At 38.3% G+C, this 15752-nt stretch overlaps 1 protein-coding gene across 3 annotated transcripts in view; it reads right to left on the minus strand.

Annotated features, from left to right (window-relative positions):
• LOC121900512 (glypican-5-like) overlaps positions 1-15752 on the minus strand; it is a 58509-nt gene that overhangs the window by 16537 nt on the left and 26220 nt on the right. For 2 of the 3 annotated variants that reach the window (XM_042416926.1, XM_042416924.1), the window contains 2 exons: positions 14808-14928; positions 5114-5255 (listed from right to left, as the gene is read on the minus strand). In XM_042416926.1, the coding sequence (XP_042272860.1) occupies positions 5114-5255; positions 14808-14928 (263 nt within the window). The remainder of the gene's footprint in view (positions 1-5113; positions 5256-14807; positions 14929-15752) is intronic. The other variant, XM_042416925.1, reaches the window with a different exon arrangement.

The following is a 15752-nucleotide window of genomic DNA, read 5'->3' on the forward strand; positions in this document are numbered from 1 at the left end:
ATCATGTGTGTTCTTAAGAAAACAGCGGGTTGATATTGAGAAAGACATTGTAAGTCAAGAAACAGCGCTCTACTGGATCCGTTTCAGTCAGTCAGACAGACAACTGGGCCATCCATAAAATATACTGGATTACGCAGAACACACATAAAGCACATGTAGGGCATGCACACACACAAACAAGAAGTCATAAACATTTATTTGTGTGCGCACATACACATAACTCACAAACACTATCTTTCTCACGCAAGCATAATTCTGTTTCCATGCTCTTCCTTTCCTGTGGAATAATAAACTCCACATTTCAGCAATTCAGATTTAGAGAAGCGGTTTGTAGGCAGAATTTTAAAGAGAGAGAGAGTCAGAGAGCGTGGACAGGCAGGTTTAGTGGCAGATCTTTCAAAAAAAAAAAAATCTAAGTGGCTTGCATTTGATGGTGTTTTATTCATACATTAACTCAGAACCACTGATTTAATGTACAGTCCAGGCATGAAAAGTACAAATAATTCAAAGTATAAACGGCTTGTTGTGGTCTGTGATTTGTCTGGTTTGGTTGATACCGCATCACACTTTCAGCTTCGGTGCTTGTGAGGCTTGTTTATATGCATAGAGATGCCAACGAGCAGAGAGACATGCAGAAAAATCCCCCTTTGTCACTATTTATTGTGATTCTTTCTTCAGGAATTCACCGTGGCTTGGAAGATACAATCCCTGCACGCCCCCAGCTCGCTAAGTCATAACCAGCAATTTTCTCTGTAAATAGCCAGTGTACCAGTTTGAGGCCCAGTGGGAGGTGATAGTTTCCACAGATCTGACACATCAAGGTTACCGGGAAGGGTATGACAAATGTCACGACAAATACCTTACTTTTAGAGCCGTTAAATGAGGGGGCGACGCAATCTAACAAAGCAAACATTTAATCATACATGTGCTGTGAAGAGGTGTTATAAATGTTAAAGTCAAGTCTTGTAAAAATGAAAACAGCCTCCCATTCAAAATTACCCTATCAGTGTTTGCATGTTCAAAAAATAATGATGTTTTGCAAACAAAGCCATATAAATCTTGAATATAAATTATGTGCATTAACCATGCCAACCATTATTATTTTATATGTTTTGAATTGAAAAACCTTGGTTCACAATTGAATATCTAAAATTCAAGCTTAAATTCTGTTTGGTTCTTGTAAAACACAGACACAAAAAACAATAGTAATAAATATACTATACGTAGTAAATGTCATTAACATCGATACAGAGAGTTGACACTTTGGTACTTTATTTTATTGTGATTTTAATTTTGTGCTACATCAAACCCTGTAACTTCAGTGGAAATCTTAACCAACATATACCTAAAGCAGGAGTCCCTACCTTTTTGCAACATAGACTGTTTATATATTGACAATGTTGTGGTGCGGTCAAGCATTTCCACGCATCATTCAGAATTTAGCAAGATAAGAATCAGAATAAGACTCTGATGACAGTTGTAGGGTTGTTTGCCTGAAGGCTCATTTAAACTGTATGATTTTTTTTGCTTTCTGAGATGAAAGCCGACAATCGTGAGCGAAACGTGGTAAAATCTTTGGATGTCAATCCAAAACGGTGGTCCTAGATCTCACTGTGAGACTTGTCAACCGACGACTTATGTGGAGCTTTGACAACCAAAAAACAGCCGGAGGCAAAATTCTGACATTGTCTGAACTTAAAGACCAAATTGTCGTAATGTGACTGCTGCTACTGTACAACCCACATCTACAAACCAACCAATCAGAATATGACATGAAATGACTCAGAATACACTGGCCGGCGTGACATTTTGTAGGTGCCATTTTTTAAATAAAGTTTAAGGAAAAAACACTCTTGTTCTCCCTAAAACAGCCATAGCACACAACGTCAAAGATGTTTGTGTGACTTTGCTGCATTTTCAAACCATATGAGCAGCGCAGAAAAATGACACGAGCTCATGACGTGTCTCCGCTTTCATGTACTTTTTTCTATTTACATCGTAGCGCTACAATTCACCTTGCATTGAGTGAACAATCTGACAGCCTCAAACTGATATAGTGCAGTCCGACACAGATTTTGATCGAGATTTTATTAGATCCATCTCGCACAATGTGACACAATGCAATAAACTTACAGGATCATTGTTGTTGCAGGGTCTAAAGGCAGCTTAAGTTTCCCAGGAGATCACTGTCAGTCAAATCACTCCTACCTCATAAAGCTCTTTTAAATTGTCTCTTCAGGTTTGTTTGTTGCTGGACAGTTGGAGCAGTAACAGCAGCACACTATTAGGGTTTTGCACAGGCCTAAGATTGAGACCTTTTTTCAGGACCAGTCGGATTTGTGAGCAAAACTTCACACACCACATACAGACTGAGTTCCTGATGATGGACAGATTACCTCGCATATTGATGATCTAATTTAGTTTCGCACTCCTGACTCGAGCGATGACGAGGGCAGTGTACGGATAATGAATGCAACAATGACCTTTAAACTTATTACAGCCTGCCCTCAGGAACAGAGATCCCACTGCCCGATGACATCATCAGAGTGCTGACACAACCTCTTGTCATGTGTAACGAGGTGATGATGCAGAAGAATGAACCCTTGTTTAGAAAATCAAATTATCAATCCCATGAAGCAAGCACAGCTCCAACACGAGGTTTCTACTCGATTCAGTACTAGAAAATTTCCATCCTACTGAGATGACAAAAACACCACCAACAAACGCTGTTATGACGTTATTGATTTGACCTGAAAATAATTGGCCCAGGTCATCACCAATACGACCGTAGAAACTCTGGTCGCAAACCACTTGGGTGTCATGGAAAGTTCTGTCACCATAAAGGTGGCCTGGGTCTTCTTGTTAATCAACATATGTGTTTTTTCCAGCTAAAGATAGATACAGACTGTAAAGCTTTCCATAGCACATAAAGCAAGGGGCATCTATGGTACAGTATGTGAGCAGCCTTTGAGGACTATTTGTCCTTCCAGCCTCTGTTTAACAGCGATCGCGTTTTCCGGAGTCTCCGGAGAGTAGTTACCTGTAAGGCAGGTGCCACTGTGCATGTGCAGGAACGCAGTTCTGTTTACAGAGCTTTGTTTACTTGTTGTGCTATATATCACAATCTCTTGACTTTATACTAAAGTCCTTTATAATGTACAATGTAGTACAAAGTCAAAAAGTTGTGATATGTAGCAAAACAAAGCCAGTGAAGCTCCATAAACAGAAATGCATTCCTGTGCATGCGGTTTGTTAGCTCGTAAGTAGGATCGATTCATTGTTGTTTTGGCTGCATGAGATTAGTTGACAGTAAAAAAAAACAAAGAAAATTGGTAGCCGTATCTTTTAAGTTACTATTTAAAGTGACACAGGGTGGGTTGTTAAAAGCCACCATTACTGTTTTTCAGAAATGATCTTATAATTTTGACTATTTTCAGGCTAAGAAGATTAAAAAATACATAAATAATATATATTTATGTTGGCAGATGACCTCAGTATTTCTAAAATTACGGCAACAGCCCTGGTAACCTATTTCAACTCACCAATCAGATTGTAGCAATATACGAATTATTGTCATTCAAATCTGATTGACACAGTCCCATTTGTTAGCATATTAACAAAGTTTTTGAGTGTTTAACTTTGTTTATTTTTTAAGTCAAGAATCTTTAATGTTACAGAGAAATACTTAGGATGTGAAACTGAGCGCTTAGGTGCTATAAGACTTCATTTAAAAGTCATATTCAGTCAAAGAATCATGATTTGTTTTGGTTGTCTGAAGCTGATATGTTGAGTTGGCTTTTTAATGTGAAGGTTATAGTTCAGGCGAGAAAATGCACGGCAGCTACAAAAGCTACACTGTATATATCCTCACAGGACATTTCTGTCATGTGAATTGAATATTTTGAAATGTACTCCTTTTGAAGTCGTGGAACTGTACATCATGATTTGTCATGTGACAACCATGTCATCCTGGTTATTATTGTTGGCTAGTTCGCTGTAAGCCCATATGGCCCGGGGACCAGAATACGTGCAGGACACTCGAATAAACAAATCAATAAATCAATCATATTCCATTCATATTTTACAAGCCATTACTCCAACCTAAATAAAGCTGACCCACCAGGAATGATGTTTTACATTTATAGTATACTTTATTTTTACTTTTTTTCTTCATAACCAGAGGACTTTAACTCCCTAAAGACCCTTAAAACATAATATTTGACAAGGACTATGCAATGTTCCATAACAGAGCGTACTTACTGGAGACTTAGAGACAATTTTAAGACCTAGTTTTTTTGTTTTTTTTTGCTGAATCCTCTCTTTACCCCAATATAAGAAGGGACCTAGCACACATACTTTGTCAACCTGTAGGAAACAGCCCCTAAAATGTTTTCAGGTCAAGGACATAACATTTGGCCATTTAACCTCAACACAAAGTAACATTTTCTCATCAACAATTTAAATTACAGCAAATTTAAACTGCATTGACTCTGTGGGATTACCTCGAGGCTCAGATGGGTCCCCAGATCTCACTGTGACACCCATGTATTATGTATAAGCATATGCACGATGAATAAGTCAAGAGATAAATGAATAATTACAGTTTATTTTTCCATCTCTGTTTTTGGGGTGACCTGGTTGTTAGTGCATCCTTTATCCCGACTGAGTAGGAAAAAAAAAAAAAAACTGCTGAGACCAGCATAAAGAGAGATGGAAAAAGTGAGAGAGGAACAGAGAGAGAGAGAGAGAGAGAGAGAGAGAGAGGACAGTTGAATCCATCTCTCAGTACTATCCCTCCCTCTGGGCATTTCCCTGCTGGCACAAGATATGTGGAGGCTGCAGCATTTTAAAGCCTCCACCAGACCAATGAATTGTGTGTGTGTGTTATTTTTTATTTGATGTGTGTCCGTGTGTGTATATGCTGATGTGTTACGTATGAATCAGAATCTCAATATTTTAAGTAAATGACAAACTTGCACGTTCACATCAATACATGTAATGTATTCGAGTATGTGTGGTCGAATGTTTGCTAATATTTGTTTATCCAATTTTGCGAGCGCATTCGTCTGTGTGTGTGTATATATGTGTATGTGTGTGTGTCTGTGTGACTCACCGTTCTCCTCACCAGATGCTTCACAGCCATCTTCATCATCACAGTCGTCTCCGCTGCCTCTCTCTGTCTGTGCGCTCCCTCCCTCCTCTTCTTCCACCCTCCCTCTGGCTTTGCTCGCCCACCCGAGCTCCACTAACAGCTCCTAAATAAAACACACACACACACACACATACAAATGTCTAAACATATTACACACACACTTCAAAAAACACCCGCTAAAACTCACATTTACAGTTTGTTTTACTTGGGGATGCAGAGGAGGAAAAGCTTCAACTCAAAGATTGCAGACATTACAAACAGCTAATAGCTATGAGTTAAAAGGTCAGAGACACAGTGTGCTCTGATGATACTTTAAAGATCCCCTCCAGACATGTATTAAGACATACAAATACTCTGCTTGAAACAATAATGTGTGTCTCATATGGTTTTTCCACAAAAAAGTATAATTACCACTTTAAAATCCTTAAAATGACATCTACTCCTTTTCCCTCATTAGAAATCTATAAATATGCAAAATGTATTAATATTTAATTTCAGAAGTTTAACTCCTGAACAAAAGATGTCTTCTACTTCACTGTAAAGTCCATTCTCAGTGTATGTGCACTGGAAGCTTCAAGTTTCCACATTACACTTGTGTAACTTGAATATTGAACTAGAATTGGCTTCCAAACTATTTGCAATGTCATAAATCATGCTCGTAGGCCTGCCCCTTAAAATCAGATTTTCAATGAGCACAGAGAAACTTTCCACTTTCAGCAGATGAATGTGAAAACAGTCTAGTGTCAAACTCTGCACATACATCATTCTGCACAGTGAAGCTCAAACATCCAACTGCAGGAATAAGAAGAAAAATATATTTTTGACTGGAGGGGGATTTGAAAGTATACTTTCAAGCGATATTTCAACATTTTGGAAAAGTACACTTATTTGCTTTCTTTCCAATTGTTAAATGAGATATCATCATCATTGCGTCTGTCTGAAGCCTGCAGCTAGTGAGCTTGCTTAGCATAAAGACAGAAAACATGCGACAACCGTTAGCCTCGCTCTGTCCAAAGATAAACATCCACCTCGTAAGCTCACTAATTAACATGTTATATCTTGTTTTACAAAAAAACAAAGTGTAAAAACGACAAGTTGTGGTTTTACAGGAGTTATGTGGTCAGGAGCAGTGACTTCCTGGAGTTTTGTTGTCACCATGAGGTTGCCAGGCAACCAGCAGAGAGTCCAGGACAGAAGCAGACTAGCTGTTTCCCCTTATGCTAAGCTAGGCCAACTTTCTCCTGGCTCATTACTCTTGTTAATTGAAATTTTGTTCATCTTGAGTTTTTACCTCTCCTGCACAAGCATTGCTCACTTTGAATTCATGTATAGCTGAGTATACAGTATATAGGCAATACAAATGGATACACAAATCATATAATTTTTTTCTAAAATAATAAAAAGTTTTTTAAATGTGCTAACAAATGAATAATGAAAAGAACTGTCTTCATGTTGAACAGAAACATACAGTAGAGAGTGGTATCAATTTTCTCATCTGCAGTACCAGTCAAAGGTTTGGACACATGTTCCCATTCACTTCACAAGGAAGTGCGTGAAAAACTTTTGACTGGTACTGTAATTCAAGGGGGCGAATAAATGTATTGACCCAAACGTGGACCTATTCATTTAATGATCAAGATACTAGAGCAATCACAAAAGAGAAGGGCAAGAACAAGAAGGAAGGTATTTTTTCTCTGTTACTTTATTCTCTGTCACACACAAATAGGTCACAGAGTACACTAAAGGGTAATTGAGGTCATGCTGAATCCATACTATCCGCTGCTCAGTTAAGTCACAGCGTAGATGCCGGAGCCTGTTACATAATTTGAATGCTGAATGAAAACCTCATGTTTCCTAACGCTCAACTTTCCAGAGACTGAAAAAAGATCTACGCAGTTTCCACCAAAAACCACAAAAATTATTGGATATTCACACATACACAGTGACAGCAGTTTATAATTGGTTTACAATATGATGAATGTGTATTGTAGAGAGTCAAAGTGGGTAATATATAAATGACTGCTGGGGACAGAGATAAAGCAAACAGATATATGTGACATCTTATTTTATTTTTTTTTTCTCTAAGATAACATTTTTATATACACAGATAGGCTGATGCCACAAAGATGGTAACATCTATCATAATGATTTATATTACTTCCAATGATGAAATATGTCTGGCAAATTAAATACTACCAAAGGCAAAAGTGAGAGTAAACTTTTGTTTTTTTATAATTGCAAACATTCTTTCAGAAATTCAATCCCATGGATGGTAAAAGTAATTATACCACAATTTTGTTGTTGGCTTGCTGCTAGACAGCTAAAATCCATACGACTTTCCAGGATTTAAAGATGGCTTACTCTGCCTTGCAAATGATAATCCCTTTAACACAAAAACATATGGTATAAGCTGTTACTATATTGTGGTGCCTGACTGAGCAGGCAAATACTATATGTATTTCCTCACACTGTGACCCTGGAAATGTGCAGCAGTAAACATACACATAGTTATACTGCACTGTATGTTTTCATACTTGAACACGGAGAAACGTATGGAGTGGTCATGTAAACAGACGTGACTACTATCGTGACTGTCACCTCTGATTAGTTTTCATTGCTCATCCTTGCCTTTTTTCTTTGCCACTAACATCTCCTGTCATATCAGACCCTGCAACTCTCACCTGCCCTGCAGTTACCCTCGTTTTCCTCTCCCATTATCTCCCTAGTACCGGCCCTCATTCCCCAGTCATCTGCCAGATCGTCTAATGTACTCAGTCTTAGCCTTCCAGCACTCAGTCCTGTTTTTTGACCCAAGCGTGTTCCTGTTGTGTTTCAGCCAGCCTGCTCCTTGCCTGCTTTGTTTGCCCTAGCTGACTGATTGCCTGTTGCCGAACCTTGCTTTGATTCAAGAGAAGAACTCTATGCCTTTTAAACTGCTGCATTGTTCTGGAGTCACATTCCTGTGCTCAGAGACATTACAACTACAGCATATGTGATTAACAAGCTGATCATTCAGCTGAAAATGACTTGCCAGGCCAACATTGCCATCCCTAGAGCCATGTGTCGGTCAGTCACTTGGCCCACCAGCTCTTGGATGGATTGCCATGAAATGTGACAGATATCTATGGTGCCCAGAGGATGAAACCTAATTATCTTTGGTGATCCCCTGACTTTTCGTCTAGCACCACTATGAGGTTCACATTTTGTGGTTTTAAGTGAAATGTCTCAGCTACTATTGGATGGATTGCTGTAAAATTTGGTACATATATTCTTGTCTCTCTAAAGATGAATTATAATAACTTTGGTGACCCCCTGACCATTCCTCTAGCACCATCATCAGGTCAAAATATTTATTTATATTATTATATTTATTTGTACTTTATAACAAAATACCTGCAAAACTACTGACAATACCAACAGCCTCAGCTGTACTTTATGTTTACTGCTAATTAGTAAATGTTAGCATGCTAAGACTCTAAACTAAGATGATGATCATGATAAAGATTACATCAGCTTAACATCAGCATGTTTGCATTGTCATTATGAGCATGTTACCATCATGGATATGCTCAGCATGCTGATGTAAGCATTTAGCTAAAAGCACCACTGTGTCTAGGTACAGCCTCGCCGCTAGCTGTAGACTATAAAGTCTTGTTATTAAGTATATGATACCAATTATATATGATGATAGCAACTGTTGTTCTGTCTGAGCGTGTTTACACAGGGCTGCCAACTTCTGACTTCTGCTTGGAGTGAGATTTGTTCCTGGGAGGGGTGGGGGGAGGGGTTTTGGTGCTTACTCACTGAAGATTGAAACATTGTTGACTAACGTTAGTATAACTGTAATGCAGACATAGTGAGCCGCACAGTGAGAAACAATGCTAACACCGCAGTCTCTCCAGACTTGCTCCACTCTTGCTCAGTGGGTTCATGATTCACAAATCATTGTGATTGGCTGCTCAACTGAAATGTGCATCGCAATGATTATTGAATGAATATTGTTGCACGCTTTCGGTTCAAACAGATGATGATCGGTGCATTCACAGACCGTCTGTGAAAAGTGCTGCTTTGACCTTGTTATGGTCTGTGCCTCAGCCCATCTGAACTTGAAAAAAAAACAACTGCTGTTCCTTTGTTTGAAAATCACAAATTTTACATCGGAGGAAGCAAAGATGAAAAAGGCATGTGTGTCGTGAGATCATGAGATCTGTGTCAATTGCAATATTGCAATAACCAGGTTTCTCATGTTCCATGTAAACGACATACCAAAATAAGACTCAAAACTGGGATACTAGTGCCATGTAAACGCACTCAATGTTAGGGAAATTGTGAAAAAACCATTGACCTGACACTGTGAGGTATATCACTAATTACTATTTTTTATTTTAGGGACAAAATTGCCATTGGTGACATTCTGCACATATGTCTTAGGTTTGGACTCTTCTGGATAGATACAGGCTGTATGCATAAGGAGGGACATCTGGCCTCCACCATACAGTAGGTGTGGGGCAGCCTTGGAAACAAGGGGAACCAAGGTTATTATATGACAGCATGTCCAAGGGGATTAGAGACAGACTAGACTCTGTGTGGTGATTCACCATCATGTCATCAGACTGCAAATGAGGGCTGAGGGAGGACAAAAATACATTACAGCAATGTTTCCACCAGGACTGTGTTTTACAAGTCATGTGGAAAGGATTGAATCTAAACAGAATTTGGGCCATGCGACACTGAAACTCTGTAACTCGGTGAAACTAATAGACCTACAAGTTAAATTATTCAGCTCCAGAGTGGTCTGTCCTATCTAATTAATGGCAGGGGAAAAACTTAGTCAGTGGATAACATGAGGACTTTTGGTTATTTGATTTGTTTTGAAAATCTGTGCAGAAGAGTTGGAAGATGGAAAAATTAAACACGTCTCCTAAAAGCTCAAGGCAAGGAAGACAGGACTAATTCAAAATAATGAGGGATGGAAAGGTAATTAAAATAATTACTTTTCTTTAATTGGTAAGCTACCATTGTAAGTTTAAGATATTTTCTAAAAGTAAACAAAAATGAGAAATGGTGGGCGATAGCTTTACCACTTAACTGAAACATATCAGCCAAGACAATCAATGATGTACGTAGCTTGTTCTCTGCTGTGTCGAAGATTAATAGTAACATATTATACAACTAGTTGCATGTACACATGTGCAGCCCTGTAATACTGACCTGACAAGTAGTCATTGCACACAAAAAAATGAAACGCAAGCCACTCAGGATGAACCCTCTATGAAACACTGCAGGGGCTGCCTTATACTGGTGACCAAGCAACAACTCCAACGTCAGAGAAAATGTGGATTTAGAGAAAATCTAGATTAAGTTAAGGTTGGTTAGGCAACCAAAACTTTTGGCTAAGATTAGTAAAAGATCACGGTCATGGTTAGAAAAAGCCAACATTATCTACTGGTCTCTGGTATTGCACACTCAAGCCTCTGGCATGAAAAGGGTTACCACACCCACTACTTCCTTCAGCAGTGAACATTTTCATTGGATGTGAATTAGAGCTGAAACAATCATTTGAATAATCAATCAGTCGATCAACATAAAAAATAACAAACAAATTCTGATAGTTGATTAATGATTTAAGCCATTTATTAAAAAAAAAAAGCCAAACATTCTCTTTTCCAGCTTCTCAAATGAGGATGTGTGGCTTTTCTCAGTTTTATATCATTGTGAACTGAATATCTTTTGAGTTTTGTACTACTGGTTGAACAAAACAAGATGTGTGAAGACCTTTTTCACTGACATTTTGACTTTTAATTAATTTTTTCCTTTTTTTAATTGAATCTATTTTAAGATATTCTATTTCTTGATTGCACTGAACTTATTCTAATATTTAATGTAGTTTGTAGTTTTTGAAAAGTGCTATATAAATAAACACTATACGAAACACACTGAACAATCGACTGAGTAAAAAAAAAAGATCTACAAATGAATCGATAATGAAGACAGTTGCTGTAGCCCTAATGTAAATTGTTCACTGCAAAATCAGCTGTTACACCCAATGCAAACTTAATTCCTTTGGATACCGGGCTAGACCAAAACCTTCACGACGAGCAGAATTTTGCCAAGTCGTCTAATGAAGCTATCATTGGATATGTGCTGTCACTTAAGACAAAAGTGGATGAGGAGCGGTGAAGCCACTGCCCTTTTCTGTGTATGAGCAGCCCTCACAAGGTTGATTAGGCTTATCCTGATTGGCTGAGCATGTACATAAAAATTTTAATTGCCCGGATAAGTGAGTGACTACACTAATAGAATCCCATTAGAGGGCAAACCTTGCATGAAACAGAGCCCGCTGCTGCAAAAGGTCTAATTAACACCTAATACAAAATGGGACAGTGAAAGATAAGAAGAGAGAGAGGGAAAGACAGACCTCAAAAACATGGCTGATGATATAATTAAAATTCCAAGGATGCTTCTTTGTCCTCTTTCATATTTTGTTCCTCCTCTCGTCCTAGCTGTGCGAGTGTGTAAATGGCACACATGACAGGCATGACTAATAATTAATAAATGGTGTGCATTAATGTGCGCTCTCAGATGAATGGCTTCCCGCACAGAGAAGGCACTGGGGCAGTTAGCATGAAAGAAGCACAGCCCAGGCCCTGGATTTCCGAAGGTGACTTTAAACTTGTTCAAAGGACAGTAACGGCTCATAGTGTGTAGTTTCACACAGAGTTTGTGTGCACAGACTTGCATTTTCTCAATTTATCAGAAAGATGGAAAGACTGCACACAATTTGGAACTGAAAATAGTTTGCGATGCATATGGGTTGTGTTATATTTGCATTTTTCCCTTTGCTTCATGTTGTGGTCTGTTAGCATTTACCATCATCCATCTAACGGGCATGTATTACAAGTCCAAAATAAAAGGATCTTACTTTTCTTATCCTCATTGGGTCTTTGTTCTTGCAATCATGTTAGAAACTTCAATGTTCTTTAAATCACAGACTAACAGGACATGTACGGGTTACATAGATCTAATGGGCTGGAGAGAGCAAATCTCATACATAAGTAATTATATGGTGCATGTGTGCTGTGTGTTTGTGTATGTGGCACGAGGGGATGCTGACTCGGCATTTCCTCCACGTAAATGCAACATGATTAATGGACTCCCCACCAAAATTAGACGGAGCACAGAAAGAGCTTCAACAGCAAAAAGAGTAAAGTAAATCTAGCATGTCCCATCCTATGATTTTTTTCCATGAATATTCCATCACCACCAACGACACTTGACAGAATTTATCAGGTTTTCTTGACAAACTACAATTTCCCACTTGACATTACGATTAAGCACTCGGTGAGCGTGACTTGCTGCTACATGAAAACATGTCATCGGTACCACTTATTCAAGTTAAACTGATATCTTGACCCTACAAGCAAACACCTGGAAATCTGAACTCTGTCTTCATTTATTTTATAGTTATAGCTAAAGATAAAAACTCTTCAAAGGCAGAAACACCATATGTTTCTGTGTTGTCCTCTTGGCTTGTTTGTTTGATTTTTCTTCCAGTTTGTGTTTACTTGTCTGGCTTCCAGTTGGTCTGTCTGTTTCTATCAGTTCAGCTGACAGCCTGATTTACTCTCTAAGGGTCCCAAACACAATCACATGGTCCTTAGTACCAATAATGAATCATCATTATGAATAACCTTCATGTATCATTTTGATATGATTTTATGAATCATCCATGCAAATTGTATCACCGTATTACCATGCTGTCCAGAGCTTTGAGAGCGCAGCATAAATTCTGTGTAATTGTTGAATTAATTAATTTATTATTGCATGTTATTATCTACATCTGTTTAGAGTGCTGACATTTAAGTTTATTGGATTAAGCAGCGCTTCACACAAGAGGTGATAACAGATGATTGAGAGCCAGATGAGGCTCATCTGAGACATCACACTCACAGAGACAGAAACACACCCACAGATCATGTTTCCATCACTTCAGAGGACATTACATGGACTTACATTCATTTCCTGGGGACTTACCCTAACCATAACCACTGCTTGCCTAACCCAAACCTAACCTTAACCTAAGTTTTCACCCAAAAATGTAATGATTTATTTTATGGGGACTTGCGTCACCAAAAAGGAAGCAAGTTCCCACAATGTGACTGTGTAAACAGATTTATGTCCCCACAACATGAATAATTCAAATACACACACACTCACTAAAACACACACACACACAGAACCCAGGCCCCTGCTGCAGCTTCATAACAGCCACATCACACTTTGGTTGTGAGGTTGATCTTGGAATATGACTAAAATAATAACAGCCAAAGATCAAACTAACAAAAGAATCATTATTTAGGGTATTGATATGAATGGGTTGGATAAGCCCTCCATAACTCCATCCATGAAGGACAGAGTGCATTATACCTGCAGGATGCTGACCCATGCCACGTTCATAAGTCATGGTCATGGCTGAGGTGAGGACAGGAGATATTAATGCTCTATGGGAGAGTTATGAAATTACACACATATCCTCTTGCTTATACTCTCATCTCACTTTATCTACACCTACATAAAAATACAGGTTTACAGCAGAGGCTGTAGCATGTGCAGGACCTAGCCCAGTGCAAAAATACATCAAAAGCTGACATTGTTAAAGACTGGTTGAAGACAAAGAGAAAAAAAACTGTTCTGGTTATGCAGATCTAAAATAATCAATCCAAAAAATTAAATGTTATTACTGTGGGTTCCTAAACCATTTCTTAAGCAGAAATAAGCCAAAAATGCCAGACCTGCTGTAATAACAGTGAATGTGATCATTAAATCACCAAGATGTTTGGTACATAAGTATAATGCTATGAAGCAGAGATGTAAATACCAAAGCTCAGACATCCCAAAGGCCTATAAGTCATAAATTCACTGAATAAGGCTGATAGAAATACAGATACACACACTGCTGTTTATAGCTGTTGGAGGCAGCTGTTCCTGTCTCCATCATGCAAACTCACGGAAAAAGCATTATGTGAATTGTCAGAATTGTCAGATATGCACTGACATGTATATAAGATTATGAGGTATGTTACAAAGTTCCTGCTGATGCAAACTTGACATTTTGGCCTGAGAGCAGCACTAGAAAAAAGAAAAAAAAGCTCATGGAGTGATGAATATGAAAAGTGTTTCTGGCCTATTAGATTTGATATTTTTAGTGTTTGAGAGATTATTTTTCTCTAATGGTGGTGCTAGAGGAAAGGTCAAGTGCTCCCCAAAGACGGCACCCTTTGGTGATCCTGAACATTCACTGCAAATTTCAGAGAGATCCAGCCATTATTTTTCAAGTGTTGGCAGAGAAATTTTGACCAGATGGTGGCACTTGAAGAAAGGTCAACAAATCATTATGAATCATCATCTGAGGACCATAAATATTCATACCAATTAGATGATAATCTGCACGGTAGTTATTAAGACGCAACACTGCTATCTGTTGGCCCTACCACTAGTGTGGGAAACAGATGAATATGATCCCTCTTAACATAAAACTTGGAAGTCACTGAAAGCAAATGAAGATTTTGTTTAAGTAAGAAATAGTGAGAATAGTGTTTGCAAACATTTACCTCACCCACTTGTCCTAATTTGAAATGATCATGTGTGTGTGTACCTGTGTTAGTTGCTCCAGTTTCTGTTTCGCCCCCTTCAGGACAGGATCTGTATTACGGACGGTCATCTCTGGGTTCTCCCTCTGGGCTTTTAAGCTGCTGCCAACCACACGACCTGCATAACTACAGAACAAGAGAGACATATAGTACTTTCTGTCCCAGTTCTCTGAATGTGTGTGTGTGTATGTGTGTGTGTGTTGCTCTCCTGCCCCAGTTTTCCCACAGTCAAGATACTAGTGTGTTCAGTAAAGGGTGTAGTGATTCACTTCATGTGCATGGACACACACACACACACTAAAATAACTTTACTCCTGGCAAAAAAAAACAAACAAAGAAGACTTCTGTTCAAGTAGAGGAGTCACTTGAGACACTCAACTATAGTGACATGAGATCATTTTCTGGTAGACTGATCTTAATCTTAATCACATTGTTTAAGTCACAGGGATTTTTATTAAGAATAGATTCAGTTTATAGTCACTGTATTAGTGGTTTCAGCAAGGCAGTAAGATGATTTAAGGAATGTAAAAGATATTCTTTTTTAGAAATGACTGAGCACTTACCAGGGGTTGAAAATAGAGTAACTAACTGTACCGTAAATACAATTTACAGGTGGTAATTTTGTCAGATTTTACACTTTTACTTGTATTTAAGAGGAAATTCTGTATCTTTTACTTCATTGCACTAATCACATAACTGTAGTTACTGGTGACTATATGCGAATATGATGTGATTCACTGCTGTACATAAAACCATCGATGGAGCTTCTACATCAAAGAAACTATTGTTGAAGCCACTGAAAGGGACCATTTTTGTATTGACCATTATTTTTCAATTTACTTTAACTCAGTAACATTTGAAATGCAGTAGGTTAAATGGAGTATTTAAATGATACATATTAGTAGTTTCTCTTTAGCACTAGTTTCTCTTTTGCAGATATTCGCAACTTT

The sequence above is a fragment of the Thunnus maccoyii genome, chromosome 7 (assembly GCF_910596095.1).
Source record: "Thunnus maccoyii chromosome 7, fThuMac1.1, whole genome shotgun sequence".
Lineage (NCBI taxonomy): Eukaryota > Metazoa > Chordata > Actinopteri > Scombriformes > Scombridae > Thunnus > Thunnus maccoyii.